At 46.8% G+C, this 17,457-nt stretch overlaps 1 protein-coding gene across 3 annotated transcripts; it reads left to right on the top strand.

Annotated features, from left to right (window-relative positions):
* The first annotated feature begins 23 nt into the window (after positions 1 to 23).
* Positions 24 to 17,330, top strand: LOC111858667 (rab-like protein 6). 3 transcript variants are annotated; one of them, XM_023840618.2, is made up of 17 exons: positions 24 to 214; positions 956 to 1,463; positions 2,569 to 2,703; positions 4,201 to 4,248; positions 4,575 to 4,604; positions 5,673 to 5,725; positions 5,953 to 6,044; positions 6,139 to 6,279; positions 6,370 to 6,475; positions 7,266 to 7,369; positions 8,797 to 9,119; positions 10,565 to 10,718; positions 12,322 to 12,528; positions 13,727 to 13,907; positions 14,030 to 14,210; positions 14,395 to 14,453; positions 14,686 to 17,330. In XM_023840618.2, the coding sequence occupies exons 2-17, from the start codon at positions 1,334 to 1,336 to the stop codon at positions 14,878 to 14,880; spliced, it is 2,139 nt and encodes a 712-aa protein (XP_023696386.1). In that variant the 5' UTR covers positions 24 to 214; positions 956 to 1,333; the 3' UTR covers positions 14,881 to 17,330. The 3 variants fall into 3 exon arrangements, with proteins under 3 accessions (XP_023696386.1, XP_023696385.1, XP_023696387.1); XM_023840617.2 differs by having other exon boundaries at positions 24 to 234; XM_023840619.2 differs by lacking the exon at positions 4,575 to 4,604 and having other exon boundaries at positions 24 to 234.
* Positions 17,331 to 17,457: the final 127 nt, after the last annotated feature.

Here is a 17,457-nt window from a genome sequence, read left to right as displayed (position 1 = left end):
TCAGAACGGCCTCTCTGCGGCTCTCCTTCGGTCCTCAAACGGTGCCCGCGGTAGGAGGAGGCGGGACAAATGGCCGTCGCAAAAAGACAGCAGTACCTCAATTGACGCGTAAAGGCGAGCGGAATAAATGGCTGATAACATTAACAATAATGCTCATAATAAAACATATCGCGAAAATATTGGTGGACAGCTGCTATTAAACCACGTTATTATGGTATGGACATTTTTGTCTAGGTTAGTACTGTGGTGCCTGGTACCTACTGGGACGAGTCACGAGAAGCTGCCAGATACCTGTACTCGCACTCGGATGTTGTTTTGTGTTATTATCATTTTACGGTGGCCTGGGGATGCGTCCCTACGGTCCTTTCAATTTAAGCTTAGAAGAAGCTACGATTTACCTTGGTGGTCCGAAAAAATCCCGATGGTTTCGTGCTAAACGCCTAACTTCTGAATTTGCATGTACAGGAATGTCCTTTAATGTGGAAAGTAGATTTTCTAAGGGTACCTCGACATAGAAAACGTTTTTACATATATATGTAAAGAAAAATTTGTTTTTGTGCTTCTGGGTTTCCGTATGCTGCATTTGATCCATGTGAGATTTAACGTGAGCCTCGCCTTTTTGAACACAATTTCTTGTCATATTAAGATATCACGAATTAGTCTGATGATAAATGATATTGGGGGTGTTTGGCACGTAAAACACCGCGATATGATATTAAATGGGTTTGAATAAATATATCCACATTTCAACCTCACCAGTTGGTTGTCTAGTTATCAGGTGGATGTTTTTGCGGGAGACAGTTCCGATGAAGTGCTGGTATTGAAATGATGGTCAGACTCCCCCTCGAAACATCAAAATGTATAAAAATGTTTTATTTACTGATGACCAATCTAAGCCAGTCAGGGGTTCAGAATGACATTCCTGGTTTTAATAGACTATTCTTCTGTCTTGTAGGTGATGCATATTGGATGACTGTCCCTTTGCTGCCTTTACATTCCGGACTGAGGATTAAGGAATTTCCTTGAAGTTCCATATAACTGATAGTGACAATGTGCCTTGATTGTATTTAATTAATTGTGCCAGATTGACTATGAATACCACCAAACACAAGGGTTGAATGCCCTGATGAACAGCCTTTTAGAAATTAATGTCCCTGTTCTACACACTAACCTTGCAAGTTCAGACATCATCATGTAATAACTGTACCACTGCTGATTCAAGACATCTTTTTTCATACCTATGGACAACTTAAAGTTTGGCTTTAAAACTTGTTAGTCATTGTGAAGTTACATATTTCTTTTAACGGACGGAGCCTCTTAAGGATTTATCAAGATGCTTTCAGCTCTGAAGAAGCTAGTTGGCTCTGAGCCAGGACAGCTGAAGGAGAAGAACATTCCAGCAGGCCTGCAGTCCATGAACCAGAGCTTGCAGAGGAGGTTTGCCAAGGGCGTTCAGTACAACAGTAAGTGCTGGCGTGTAAGGCATTTCGCCGCATGCGTGCCGTGACATGCGTGCCGATTAGGGTGGGGTCCGGCTGTCCTCCACGCTGCTGTTTGCCATCCAGCTGGTGTGTGCGTGTCGCTTCAGGGTTTGTGCAGTAAGGTGGGATCAGCATTTGGCTCCTCATTGGGTAAATTTTTTGCAAATATCCAAGATGTGTATTTCCAACATTTATCCAGAGTCTAACCCTGAGCTGAGGCATGTGTGTCATTGTACAAGGTAGATTTGATAAGTTTTTGTTGAGCCTTTTGTATGGCATGTTATTTTGCTCAGGGTGATATGGATGTTTTGAAAAACTTGATAGATACAGGATGAGTGAGAGGCTTTTATTAAGCTGAGTAGGATATGCAGCACGGGCCCTCAGAGAGCTACAGAAACTCCTTCTGATGGCTGCTAAAAGCTTGCCCCCACCCACCCTGGGCTCACACAGAGGATTATCCCGTTGGTGGGAGTACAAGCACATCATCTGATGGCAGGGTGCTGAGGCCTTGTGTGAAATGTGACCATAGGGTGTGAACTTTAAAGAAGGTTGACCAGAATGGCCCTGGGTCTCCCTGCACTGACAAAGCCAGGGTTGTTTTAAAAGCTGCCCTGAAGGTAAATCTTGTGACACTACAAATTATGTAGTACAGCTGTGTTTGTGTTTTCCTTGTGATATAGAAACAAATCTTTCATTGTGTAGGTTCAAGAGATATAACCTTTGTTTCAACTGTTCTTTTGGACTCCTTTGGGGGGTGTGTGTGTGTGTGTGTGTGTGTGTGAGAGACAGAGGGGGAGAGTCTGTGGGAGTCCATGTGTGTGTTATGTCGCTTATCATGATGTGATTCCAAGGTGGATGGAAACTGAACAGACATACTGGATGGCTGGGGTAGAGGGAAAGAGGCACTGAGCTAAAGATAAAAATTGAATGTTATAGCTGTGAAATTCAGAGGTACAGCAGGCACACTTCTCCGGGCTTTTGAACCAATCCATGAACTAATACACCATCTGCACACCTCCCCAGTAACAGGTCTGCGTAATGAGCCACTGATTTCTCCGTGTGCCCCACCCCCCACCCCCACCCACAGTGAAGATCGTCATCCGAGGGGACAGGAACACTGGCAAGAGCGCACTGTGGCAGCGGCTGCAGGGGAGGAAGTTCCTGGAGGAATACCTCCCCACGCAGGAGATCCAAGTCACCAGCATCCACTGGAACTACAAGAGTACGGCCTTCCGTCCGTCAGCATATTAAATGCACGGGAGGTGCTGTGGAGGAGCATGCGCGTTTGGTATAGCAGCATGCGGTGAATGTCGAGCCCCCTGCACCTCCCCCTGACTCCTTTTTCCCAGTTGCTGTCTGGCGGTGCTCAACCATAAACTGCTTCTGCTTGACCCCCCCCCCCCCCATGGCTGCCCGGTCAGGCATCATGCTGCTTTGAGGTCACTCGATTCCCCCCCGTGTGTCAGGGAGGGCCCTCCTTTCCCTATAATATACATCGTCCCTCAGCAGGGGCCTCGCTGTCCTTCATGCTGACTCCTGATGCATCACTGAGTCAGCCATCTTCCAGCAGCACTTGGCTGCATGCTGCTTTCCTGTTTGAGTCCAGCCTTAAACAAGCAGCAGCAGTGTCACTTTTAATGCTAACGGAGGCTTTTCCATTGCCTAAAGAGTTTGATTTAAGGCACCATTGGCCAGTCCCCACCCTTGGGCCATTTTGGGAGACAGAACCAAGGTCACTTCCTCTGAAGGCAAACATGACCAAGAGTCCGTGAGACGGCCTGCTCTCCTGGCCAATGCCTTGATTAATGTGCCTGGATGTGGTTTGTTAGTGTCTGCGGTCCCTGAACCCCTGGCCAATGCTCACCCCTCTGCCTTCGTTGCCTTGTAAGGCGATTCTGTGTCACATGCGACTTGAGCACGCAACAGCGTAAATGTTTTTTCTTTCACAAAAATCATAGTGCTTAGAATAGATAGATTGTAGCAGTGCCTAGTCTGGCTATCTGTGCATCAGAGATAATTGCTGCTGCTTGTGGGGTTAGAGACCATCCTGTCTGATATGATTTTCCAGTGACCAGAATAATGGTGCCACAATTGGCTCACGCTTGGCAGGGTGAGTGGTTTTTAGCTGTTTCAACTGGATGGAAAAAGCTATTTCATGACAACGTGACATCATAGTGTCTTGTTGCATGTCACCCCTGACCCCATGTGATCGTATATTGCGTACTGTTTAAGAGGGGAGGAGGTCCCATTGCCTTTAAAAATAATCTCTAAAGAACATTGCACTCTTTTCTGGCTTTGTGGAGTGCATTTGCATTATTATAGTGTCTCAGAAAGTGAACTCCATCCATTAATGAAACATTAAAAAAAATGCCAGTAATGATAGATGGTGGGACCCATTATATGTGTATGGCATGGCTTTGATGGTATATTTAAATTATCAAGCTTGGGTGAAGATAATTTTTGTACACAAGCTGTATTGGATGGTGTATTTCTAACATGTTGTAATTTCCACTGTATAATTTGTAAATACAGTATCATTGGCTTAATCAGAAGTATCAGGCGTGGGTTGTGAAAAAGGTCAAGCCGCTCGTGCTGACCGTGTCCGTCTGCAGTATAGCCGTGTGTCTGCAGTATAGCCGTGTGTCTGCAGTCCGGGCCTGCGTGTTCGGCCAAGCCGCTCGTGCTGACCGTGTCTGTTTCTCTCCTCCTCTTCCCCCAGCCACTGATGACGTGGTGAAGGTGGAGGTCTGGGACGTGGTGGATAAAGGTGAGTAGTGGGTAGGGCTGACCTTCCTAATCTCCTAGTGGGTGTTTGCTGATCTGTGATATCGCCAATGAACCTCTCAAGCTCTGGCACTTCACTGCAATACCCAAGATGCCTCCAAAACGTACCCTGTGATTAAGAACCACAGTGGTGATTCTGTTTAAAACATAAAAATAGCAGTGAGGGTAAAACTTGTTTTTATCTTCTGTCTGTTTTTTTTTTTTCTTATTTCAATTTTGAGTTAATTTGGTTGTTTTTCCCTTTTCCCCCAACCCACCATTGTTAAATAATTTTGTTTTAATAATATCCCCCCTTCCGAATTGCTTCAGGCCAAAAATTCCCTGTACCTGAACTACTGGGTGAGTGTCACTCTGGTGTGTCGACGTTGGACTGTGATTTTTTTGCATTTTCTGGTTCTGCCTGTGCTGCTTTGCCTTCGAATGCCCTCTGCCCCCCCCCACCCTCACCCCCACCAGCCACCCTACTGCCACAGTAAGACTAACAGGCCTGATACAGCCACTTATTTGGCCAGTATGGTTTCTAAGCCGCCGGTTTGTATGGTTTAAGCCGCATAACCATGTGGAAAACCAGGAGAGACCTTAATATCACATGTCAGGGCAGAAGCACAGATACTTGTTTTATATGATGTGGTCTCTCCAAATGAACATGTGATCTACATGGTTCACTTTTACCACTTGAAGAAAAATGCCCCAGGCTGCCCAGATGAATGATATTAAGCTCATGACATCATCCACTTGTCGTATTTGAAGTAGGACTGGCCCTCTGCCTGACGCACAGAGACCGTTCAGGTTGTGCCCTTGTTTTAAGTCTTCTGTGCTCTTTTCTTGATATCAGCATCATATCTTCCTAAGAGAATTAGTCAAATGCTCTACCAATGTATTTTTTCCTCCATGGTGTGCTGGGTCAGAGCAGTCAAACCAGTGAAGAAATTCTGGGAATTTCCCGAACCATCATGAGACAAAAGTGTACAAATTCTTCATTACCTAAATAATGAGCGCATACTTTGATATCTAAGGGATTAAATATGAAACAATAGGATTTGAGCAGACTTCCTCTTTGCTGTTGACCAAACACAGTCTGACAGCAGCAAGTCCTTAACCACTGCGCCCCCTGCTGTATAGTAAAACACTTGACTGTCATTGGACCAAAAGCACATGTTAAGTATATTACAACTTAGGGCTATTATACTTAGCGCGCATTAAAACCTGAAGACCTGCCAAGTGCTTTGTAGATGCCTGTTAAATGCCACTCCCACGTAGCTGAAATGGTTTGTTCTTTCTACATTTGTTAGTGGTTTGGCTTTTCTGGAAGCTCTCAGAACAGACGTCTCAGGCAGCTGACTGTCACTGCAGTCACTAGATTGCATGTGTTCATCTTATTGCTGTTCTTTGCTTTTGTTGGCGCAGGGAAGGGGAAGAAGCGTGGCGAGAGTCTGAAGCTGGAGAATGAGCCGCAGGAGGTAACGGTTGCCCCCCCCCCCCCCCGCATGTGGGTGCTTCCCCAGGTCCGCCTTCTGGCCTGCTCCGTTCCCCTGAGCTCTCAGGATGCCCTAGCTGGTATTGTTGTTGGTGTTGGTCCCCGTGTGCGTGACGTGTGGGACTCGCATGTTTCCCTCATACGTCGCTTTGGACAGAAGTGTCTGCTGAATACAGTGAGTGTAAAATGTTGTCTCTGCTCCATTTTTAGTCGGAAAATGAAATGGCCCTCGATGCGGAGTTCCTTGACGTTTACAAGAACTGCAATGGCATCATCATGATGTTTGACATCACCAAGCAGTGGTAGGCAGACGCCAGTGGCCGTGACCAGTGAGGCAGCGGGTTTGTGTTACCCTGTCTCTGTTGGGCCCTCAGACCCTGTGTTCGCCCATTACAGGACGTACAACTACATCCTACGTGAGCTGCCCAAAGTGCCCAACCACGTGCCCGTGTGTGTCCTGGGCAACCACCGCGACATGGGCGAGCACCGCGTCATCCTTCCCGATGACATCCGCGACTTCATCGCCAGCCTCAGCAGGTGAAGGGGGGGCATTGTAGCGGCAGGCTGGAGAGCCCTCCCACGTGCTCCCCCGTGCTGAGCCCCCCGCCCCCCCTTGTGTACCCTCAGACCCCTCGGCTCCTCCTATATCCACTACGCTGAGTCCTCCATGAAGAACGGCTTCGGCCTCAAGAACCTGCACAGATTCTTCAACATTCCTTTCCTGCAGCTACAGGTGAGTTGGAGGCAGTTTCCGTGGAAACGCTCCACCTGCTCCCGACTGCGATGCTCTTTTATCCCTCTGACGGTTGCATTGACCAGCGTTGACCACTTGGCAGCATGGAGAAAAAACACTCTTCTCATTTATAAATCATTTCTGAGTCACTTTCTTGTGTTCAGCTGCTGAATATTTTAGGGCTTAAGCTTCTATATGGCTGTTTATTTTCCCTTGAACTTCATTCTCCACTGAACGAATCATGTTATTGATAAAAAATCACTTATATATAACTTATCTCTGATTGGCCTGTTTCCCATTTTTTGAATGTAGCTATCTAATATTTTCCAGGGAATCATGACACTGAGTTTGAAGCTACAGTACCTACATACACAGTCAGAAGCTCACTGACCCGCTTGTTATAGAGCGGCTACGTTAGCAGACAGGCCTGCTGGTTATGGCTCTATAGGGCCTATGCGTCTAAAACCCCTACCAGTATATTTCCTGTAATTCGAAGGCCTAAATTATGATAAATCGTCAAATGACTGATAAATGCTAGGCCTGGAATGGAAGCTCAAAGGAGCTCCTTTAGCTATCGATTTATCTCAGTCTTGGCCAGTGTTTCCCAATCCAGTCCTTGGGGACTCTCATATGGTCCATATCCTCCCAGCTCCTGGTAGGGAGCAAAAATGTGGGCCGTCTGCAGGTCCCTGAGGACCGTATTGGGAAACACTGGCCTAGACCAAGAAACAGTGGCTTTGTCGAGGTGCTGCATGTCACATGACCTGCCCTGCCTGCTCCCACCCATCAGAGGGAAACACTGCTGCGACAGCTGGAGACCAACCAGCTGGACATGGACGCCACGCTGGAGGAGCTGATGGTGCAGCAGGAGACCGAGGACCAGAACTATGACATGTATGTCCCCCTGGCAGAGTCCTGCACCGGGTCGGGTACCTGCAGATAGTTGCTGAAACTGGCGGATTTTAATGTTATGGAATTTTACGGGTGGGTATGCGGGCGGGTAATTCATTACACACGGGCGGGTAGCAGGTCAATCAGAACAGTATTGTAGCCTGCAAAAATAACATATAAGCGAAAATATCTATGTATTAGACTATCATGTACAAATAGTCATCATCACAGTGTGTTCAGTATGTCGGGGGTACCTTATGGTGCTTTCGATTATTTCTCTCCAAGTCGGAACTTGGATCAAAACGTCACGAAAAATGTCACTTCCCGTCGGAAACACGCCTCTTTTATGACGTTGATGTCGGACAAGATTTTGTTGTCCGAGTTGCCCCTGTGATGTAATTTCAACATGGCGGCTTACACACTCAACAGTAATTCTATTTTATAAATCTTTAAAAATGTTTATTTTGCTAAATGTATTAATAGTTATAAATGTAACTGCACGTGTTCGATTTAGAGAATACCATATCATGACCGTAAACAGTATCCTATCATGCAATATCAGATTTTTACCAGACTTGTTAGTGTCTTTGGTTTGTTCATAGTTTGTTTGCCAATTTAAAAAGGAATATTGCTATGAATGTGCTAAAATATTTTATAAAGCTTTTAATGTGGTTTGACTAGTTCATGTTTCTTGTTTGTTTGTCTCTCAAAAAATAATCTCACTCCAAATCTGCTAAAATATAAAGCAGCAACAACACAGCGTTGTCATGGAGGCAGCCATGTTTGTTCCGAGATGTGGTAGCTCGAACGGGAGATTGTCGGACATGATGTCACTCAACTCAGAATTTCCGAGTTCCGAGAGAAAAACGAACGCACCATTAGATAACCGCCTCGACAAACATTCACATACACGTCTGAATCCTTGCTGAAGTGTGTTGTCGTGTTCTCTCTTTCACTCTCGTCACAGTATAGATTGCTTAGATCTGTCTGATTTGATTTTGTGTTAAACAGACTTTTTCGTTTCAATTCAAAATTCATGTAGGCCTAGCGCTTGTCACGTTGAGAGGTGCATAGAAAAAATAATTATGTGTAATTTATTACGGGTAACGGGCGGAATTTTAAGGGGCCCGGGCGGGTGTGGATTTAACATTGAAATAATCACGGGTGCACAGGCGGGTGTGGTGCTGTACTATGCGGGTGCGGGCGGGTGCAGGTCTCCAAAAGCGGTCCCGTGCAGGGCTGCAGGTGGCCTCACAGATGCCTGCCCGGAAAATGGCTCTTACCGACAAATGCTAGGAATGGAATTGAAGCCAGAGGGAGCTCATTCAGCCATCGGTTTGTTGTTTATCGGTTTCTTCATTCACTGGGAAGCTTTATTCCAGTTGAATGTGGCCGTTGTGAAGGACCCTCATTTCGTTTTGTGCTTTCAGCTTCCAGGAGATGATGGAGGCTCGCAGTAAGGGCTACAGCTCCCCTGGCCCCCCCAACGGCCAGAGCCCCTCGTCGGGCTCACAGTCCCCCGTGGTTCCCCCCAGTGGGCCCTCCACGGCCAGTTCCAGTCCCGGCACACCCCAGCTGCCCGTGCCCCCCCCGATGCTGCGCTCGCCGTCGCCGCCTCCCTCCCCACCTCCTGCTCCTGTGATGGCTTCACTGGAGCCCATCACTACGGCCCCCCCGCCCCCATCACAGAAGCGCGGTATCATCTCGCGACTCTTCGGAGGTGCCACTCCTGAGCCCCCTGTGGATAAAGCCGGTGAGTGAGAGGCGGCCCCCCCGCGGTGTGTTGCGTCCACCTTCCCCTGAGGCAGGCTGCGGGGCTGTGTGTGTAAGGCATGACCCCGCCATGGTAGTGCGTAGACCCAGGCCTTCACCGATGGACCACTGTGTAGCTCAGTGAATTGGGGATCAGTGTCCGTGTACGGATGGTTGCAGGTTCGAATCCCATATCTGGCAAAGTAATAGTCACTCTGCTAGGCCCCTAAGCAAGGGCCTTAACCCCAACTGCTCCAGGGACGCGGGACCCTGTCCCTGGAATCTGCTCTCACCCGTATATACAACATATGCACAGAAGTATTGGGACACAATTCAGGTGTTTAATTCAGACTCATTGCCACAGGTGCATAAAATCAAGCCCCTAGTCATGCAGTCAGGTTTACATACATTTGTGAAAGAACGGGTCATTCTGAAGAGCTCAGAATTAAAGCATGGTGCTGTCATAGGATGCCACCTTTGCAATAAGTCAGTTCATGATATTTCTTCCCTGCTAGATATTCCATGGTCAACTCTAAGTGGTATTATTGCAAAGTGGAAGCTTTTAGGAAGAACAGACACTCAGCCACATGGCAGAGCAAGTAAGGTAGCAGAGTGGGGTCGTGTGCCGGAAACTTTATGGGATGGGCTTCCGTGGCCAAGCAGCTGCATACAAGTCTCACATCGCCAATCGCAGTGCCGGTTGTTGGTCTAAAGCATGCTGTCGCTGGACTGTGGAGCAGCGGAAACACGTTCTGTGAAGTGACAAATCACGCTTCACTCTGACAGTCTGATGGACGAGTCTGGGTTTGGCGGACGCCAGGAGAACGTTACGTGCCTGATTTGCATTGTGCTAATTGTAATGCTTGGTGGGATAATGGCATTTTTCTATGCTTCCAACTTTGTGGGAACAGTTTGGGGAAGGCCCTTTATGTTCCACCATGATTGTGCCCCAGTGCACAACACAAGGTCCATAAAGACTTGGCTGGGTGACTTTGGTGTGGAAGAACTTGACTGGCCCACACAGAGCCCTGACCTCATTACCACTGAACACCTTTGCAATGAACGGTGTCCCCACACTTTTGTCTATATAGTGTTTATACACCTTTCTCATGAAGGCTGAGTTGGGATATATGAAAAAGGCCTAATTTTCCCAAAGGGGAGAATCTCAGTAATGCGACTGAGGTGCTTGTCATTTAAAAATGCACACACCACCCACCCGAATGCTAAACGCCTCTCCCACACCAGTTTGGATGTACTGGGTCATGTGGTCTGATATATATGCATTTAATTATCTTATGTTGATTGTTCAAGTAGGTTGAATTAGTAAATAACTTTCCATTTGGCGTTTGGGCAGCTTAAAAACGCCTTAAAATAGAAGTTAAAGGAATGCGGTAGGCCCAGCACAGCCGTGACCACTTTTTGATATGTTGGCCCTACCCCCACTAGAGGCTGCCAGTGCAGCAGCGCCCCCTGCAGGGGTGGCCAGCGTGGACGACTTCGTACCCGATGAGCGGTTGGACCGCAGCTTCCTTGAGGACAACCTCCCGACAAAGATCAAGGAGAAGCTGCGCTCAGCAGCGACAGCGGCCGACAGTGACAGGTACCGCAAACCGTCCTGGGGGGGACCTGCGATCAGATTCACCAGTAAGAGTGCTCCCGGGGGTGGGGGACCGGGGGGGGGGGGGGGCTGTTCAGACGTTAAGCTGTTCTTTTCCCCATGACTGTCACTCACATTTTTGGACAAGAAAAAGAATGTTGTAACCAAAAAAATTGATTTCATATGTTCCAGAAGGTTCGGCCTCAGTTTGAGATCAGATGGTTGGCGGATTCCCTGAGTGATTTGCCCTCGAGAGGCATTTAACCCCCAATAGCTCTAGGGATTGTTTGACCCTGCCTTCTCAAGTGAAAGTCGCTTTAGATCAGGGGTGTCAAACATACGGCCAGCAGACCGGAACCAGCCTGATTCTGATCCGGCCTGCAAGAAATTTTGAATATGGACAAATTGAACTGGAAAATCTCACAAAAAAACTCCTGTAGGGGGTGTCATGTCAAATCTCTTCTGCTATCTGAATTCCTTCCCCCTGTGACGTATCGCTCAGCTGTTAGACTGATGATGCAATCGTGATGATGCAGTTTCAAGGCACTCCGTAAGTTTCATGGTCGCCGTGTCTTTTGCTGAATCACAAAAGGCACCTAATAGGCTTGTGGGGGGAACAGTACCTTCCAATGACCAGAAGGTGGAGCACCGGCTTTCATTTTGCAGAACCATGTAATTACGTTTAACTTGCATTTAAATTTAATAAAAATACAAATAATTCCTGGACTCATGAGTACGTACAACAGTAAAAGTATTACTTTCACTATTTTTATTGCATTTTTTATATTTTTAAGCCAAGCCGATGAAAAATATTAGCGTCGATTCCCTCCAGTTGTAGGTTGTGTTGCCGTTCCACGTTCACCCTGAATAACACTGTACCCAATAATTCAGATCAGACGCACAAAATGAAATTATTTAGTTGACAAATTGCATTTCGTCCACAAAAGAACTTTCTTTCATTCACAAGATGCATTTTATACATAAAATGAATTTATTTGATGACATGCATTTTGTGAATGAAATTACTTTCTTCTGTCCAAGAAATGCAAGATGCTGATATCAGTTCTGTGCACAAAATGAAACGTTCCTTTGGATTTCTGTGCACAAGAGAAAGTGACACCTTTATGCTTTCATGGACAAACTGTATGAAAACTGGAGTTTTTCCTTCTGTGGACAAAATGCAGCAAGACATTATTTGATTTCATCATTAAATAATGCCTGACTTGGAATGTATTTTAAGCACAAAATCGAGTGCTTGGCACTGGACACCCCTTAAATTCTGTTCATTGGAACTATCACAGTTTGTATCTGAGGCCCGGTGGTCACGTTGGCTCTATCTGAGGCTTGTTGGTCACGTTGGCTCTGTATCTGAGGCCCGGTGGTCACGCTGACTCTGTATCTGAGGCCCGGTGGTCACGCTGACTCTGTATCTGAGGCCCGGTGGTCACGCTGACTCTGTATCTGAGGCCCGGTGGTCACGCTGACTCTGTATCTGAGGCCCGGTGGTCACGCTGACTCTGTATCTGAGGCCCGGTGGTCACGCTGACTCTGTATCTGAGGCCCGGTGGTCACGCTGACTCTGTGCTGCTGTGTGCTCTTCCCACAGCGATGGGGAGGCTCGTGGAGGGAACCCCATGGTCTCAGGTTTCCAGGATGATTTGGATCCCGACGATGAGATCCTGACTAATCCCTTGGCCATGGCGGCTGTCCCCAGTAAGGATGCCACCCTGTCCAGTGAGGAGGAGGAGGAGGAGGGGAGCGGCCCGCCCGTCACGCGGGACCTGGACCTGGACAGCGACCCTGACACAGAGGGGTGAGGCACTTCTCTCTTGGCTTGCATTCAGGTGACGGGGGTGACCTTCAGTGGCCGTGTGGTGCTGGGTGCACTCTGTGTGATGCCTTCCCCCCAACAGGGAGCCATGAAGCTGAGAATGTGTGATCTGAACTCCACCTTCAGGGTTTCTATCTTCTACTTCAGTCATATAAAGCACTTTCATATGATGAGATTATTACAAACCTCAATTCCAAAAACTGCACCTGTTTTTAAAGTAGACACTTTTTCCCAATGTTGGGATAGGCCCGGGGGACATAGTGTCTGTTATTTCCTTAACTGGATTATGAGATTAACCTGCCAGACCACAGCCCACGTTACACCTCTGTGTCTGTATGCCTCAGACAAGCTTGTGTCTGTGTAAGCAGTGACCTTTCTGCACTTTGTTGACAAATGTTGGCTTCCGCTTTGCATCGAACAATCTTAGCTGGCATTTGTGGATGCAGTGATGAATATTGACAACGGTTTTGCCAATTCCTGAGCCGATGTGGATACGTGCATCACAGAAGCATGTTGGATTTTGATAAAATGCCGTCTGAGGGATCGTGGATCACAAGCATTCGCTGTTGGTTTAGGACTTTGCAATTCGCACACAGATTTCTTCAGATTCTCTTAATCTTTTAACCATATTATGCACCATGGAAAGTGAAATCCCTGACTTCCCTGCTGTTGAGAAACATTGCTCTTACACTGTTGGATTATTTGATCATGCAGTCTTACACAGAGCAGCGAACTTCATTGATAAATTTACACACAGTAAGACATCATTAACGCTAAATACAGTAATAGAGTGCATCGTACATTACCAGTACTGTACTCAGATGAAAAGCATTCTGATGTTTTAGCCTAATTCTCAAGAAAATAGAGCAGTGCCCTATATCAAGGGGTGACGGTGCAATGAAAATGTAACAATATTAACAGTAAAAACATAATAAATAAAGGTTAAATAAATAAAAATAAAATAAATTTTAATTTTAATAGCACACTGTGATAATGCAGCAATGAATGCGATTGGAGAGCATGCTAGCGGCAGACTGGATGTGAGTTGCACGGGAGAGTATGGGTTTGGGAACAAAGGGAGCTGAGTCATGTACTGGGGGCGACTGGGCTTCCGGATTTCACCAGGTTACAGGGTGGACCAGGACTAACAGGAAATGCTAAAACTGCCCTCTTCCCCCAGCGCAGTGATGCAGCTCCCCGAGCACAGTGGGTCTGCCCCGCCCACAAGGGCGGACCGGACTGAACTGGGAGAGCGCGAAGATACAGATGCCGAGCCGCCGGCGGCTCCACAGGTGCTCTCCTTTGTCGTGGATGACCCCGACTTAGAGAACAAAGAGGCAGAGGAGTTCAAGATGGAGAAGGTCAGGTCATGTGACGTCAGATCAAACGCATCTCAACTCATTATCCTAGGAATGCCTAATTCAAGTGCCTGACAGTTGCTCTCAGGGGATTCATTTTCATGCACTCCCCCCCCCCCCCCCAGAAATCACTCCCAGTGCTTAAGGACCTGTCAGACCAGTCTGATGATGAACTTGTTCCCGCCCGGGTCCCTGATCCTGGGAAGCCGGCTGTGCTCTCTATCAAAAACAAAAACGATGACCTGTTTGGTCTCGGGTTTGAGGAAAACATCTCTAAGAGCAAAGACAGTAGCGAAGATCAAGAAGGTAAGACCCTGCAGCATCATCACGCCGAGGCCCTTTCCGGCGTCTCCTTCCGGTACTTTGATTATCCCTCCGTCGTGCTGAGGCCCTTTAATAAGTAAAAATTTAGTTACAGATTTATGACGTGTTTAATTTGCTAGTTTTTTTTTGGAAACACAAATTTACAAGGTCCTTTTTTTCCATATAGATAAAGAAAGCAAACACATGACAAAGGATAAGAAGAAAAAGAAGAAGAGGAGTAAAGAGGTATGGCCTTTTTTGAAGGAAGTCATCACCCATATCTTTGGCTGTATAAAGACCCCAAGGAGAATGAAGAAGTGGCTTCAGTTATTTAAGCCCCCGCACCATGATCGTAAACGTGCCTGTACTGCAAATGACATTTTATATAGCGTCCTCCTTAACTGAGGTGCTCAGCACAGACTCACCAGTGCTCCGAGAATGTGAATTAACCGCTCCACCCTTTTTTATTAAACCTCAGGAAGAAGATAAAAGCGGCAAAAAACGGCACAAGAACAAGAAGAAGGAAAAGGAGGAGTCTGGAGCGAGAGACGAGAAAGAGAGGAAGAAGAAGACGAGGTCCAGGAAGGGTGGTGACTTGGATGACTTGGAGGCCTTCCTGGCGGGGGAGGCGATGCCGGACAAGCGAGAGGGAGGCGACTATGAGGAGCTTTAGGCCCTGGGGCCATTAGCTGCCACTGTCTCCTGTGAAAGGGGGTGGTCCCTGGGAAGCACTCGCACACAGACAATCGCTGACGGGCGACAGGCCGCCCAGCCTTTGGCTCTTCCCCGCCTGCCGAGACCCAGAGGTTCCTGGATACTCCCCAAGCACAGAGCGGGCTGCCAGGGAGGCATATAAGGATCGCTAGCGATCCCGTGACCGCGCCACACTGATGTCCGAATCGTCACCGATCTGTTTTTACATTTTCTTTTTTAGCATTTCTCCTTCCCACTGAACTCCTTTTTTGTTTTTGGCAAAAGAATTTGACAGAATATGAGGAGTGTCTTTAACTCTCTGTCACTGTGTCTCAGCCTGGGTCTGCTCCTTGAGGACCAGTAAAAATGATGAGGCAACATCTTCAAGAAATGGCTTCAGTTTTTGAACGGTTCTGTTTCTTGCTGCTGTCTTGGTTTTGCCGGTTGAGCAGATGATGAGATGAAGTTCACAACACTTTAGGAACGACAGACCCCCGTTGCTGCCGCACACGAAGGGCCGAGCTCTGCGGAGGTGCAGCGTCACCCTTCTCAGCTGCTTTCATGGAGGCTCATTTGCAGAAACTACCTTTAAAAGACTTTTTACACCCATGGAGCCACAAAAAGATACAAGGGGTGCCTAGTATGAAAACCCCACCCCAAGTGTTACTATGTGTCTGTAACATTTTCCAGGTTTGCTAAGAAGCGCCAATAGCTTGATCAGTTGACGTCCTACAGAAGACTGATGAATTTGGTAAACAACAACTGGTTGACTTACACTAACCATAAAATCATTCTACAATTCCATTAACAATGAACACTTGCTTGTATGTTCAAGCATCCTTCCACTTTCTGTTCAGTTTCCAGGTTTTTGATACAATTCCATTCCGCCGGCAGGCTTACTGCTGGCCCCAAGTGCTAAATCATTCTCTGACTGTTTGCATCTTCTTCACTGATGGAAACGACCTACTGCTCCAGTCTTTTCTGCTGCTTTATTAATCAGGCCCCAGTGGTGTTACCCACAATGCACCTGGTATATGAACAGGTCATCCTAATGAAAACCCTAAATCAGAAAAGCCTGCTTGTTCCTTAGTGGTTTATAATTAGCTGGAGAGAAAGCATCGGAGATGATTACAGTATCGTGAGGTTACATTTAAAACCTGAGGATGCCCCACCCAACTATTTTTAAGAATCTCATTTTTAAACCATCAGGCATTACTTTGTCAGTCACCCCCGTCAGCTCGCGGACTGGTCCAATGTCTTTTTTTTTTTTTTTTTTCCTGTCCGGCAGCTTTAGCAAGCAGAATCATGGTCTGAATGCACTGCTGTGCCAAACATGTTTGCTTTACCATGAGGGGCTCTATAAACTCTGTATTGGCCCCTCATGTTGGTCGATTTCTTTTTATTTTCTTTATTTCGTTTTTAGCACATGTAAAATATTGCAGTGGCTGAGCTGGCCGAAGAGGAGGGACAGATTAGGAGGGGGAAAAAAGAAAAGAAGTGAGGGAGATAAGTCAAAGCCAATAGGAGTAAAGTACGAAGCACATAATCTCCAAATTGCTGCATCTGTAAAGGAGAGGGAAGAAAAATAAATAAATTTCCAGGGTGAGTCCAAATCTGAATTGGCAGAATGCAAAAAAAAAAACTAAATGAAAAACCTTTTGGTACTTAAATGAATATCATGTTAGCTGTGGGGTGGGAACTATCAGGAACCTGGAGCACAGATCGTTACAGAGATATTACAGAGCCGAGTAGCGGTCGCTGGTCGGAGCGGCAGCTCCGCAGGGCTCAGTGGCGCCCCCTAATGACATTGCGCTACGTGGTTTTCCGTGCGCCCTAGGACTCGGGCAACCTTGATCGGATTGTGCGAATTTTTCATAGCCTGGCAAACCCAGTCAGATCTGCAACCTAGATCGGGCACCCCCGCTTTTAGAGTATTGGCTTGATGTTGCTCATCTTAATACGAGCTTGGAGGTGTAACTCATCACGGTGGCAAGTTTTAATGGGAAAAAAATCTGTTTTATATCCTTCCCTCATTTGTTACCAGTCTGTTATTACATAGAACGAATATTATGACCTACACATACAGAGTATATACCTATTAAAACGATATATAACAGTCAGTAATAGCCGGTTTTGTGTGTGACTTTCCATTCTGTGGGGGACGGTTTCTCCGTTTCAGTCATGGGTCTCACGTTAACCCCCCTGCAGTGGAGGTCTGATATCTGCCAGATCAGTCTCTAAACCGCTCGCTTGTACGTGCTGTTACATAGGAATGCATGCGGTCTTTGTCGTTACTGTACTGTTTCCTACATGCCCTACAAACTGATCAAATGTACGCAGAGACGCGTTAAGTTTCCATGAAAACTCTATTTCCACAGTGTGCACAATTTATGCAGTTTGTCCAATAAAAATTAGGCTCACTGCTCCTAAGTACCTGTTTTGCTGTCGTTTTTATCGGCTCATGCAAAGACGCCACTTCAACGCCCTATGGAATGTTAATTCCGTCATACATTTTCATTATAATTTTTTAATCACGTTGATTTAAGCAAAATTATCC

The sequence above is a fragment of the Paramormyrops kingsleyae genome, chromosome 2 (assembly GCF_048594095.1).
Source record: "Paramormyrops kingsleyae isolate MSU_618 chromosome 2, PKINGS_0.4, whole genome shotgun sequence".
NCBI lineage: Eukaryota > Metazoa > Chordata > Actinopteri > Osteoglossiformes > Mormyridae > Paramormyrops > Paramormyrops kingsleyae.
The sequence above is the reverse complement of the archived record's forward strand: the minus strand, read 5'-3'. Positions and strand labels throughout refer to the sequence as shown.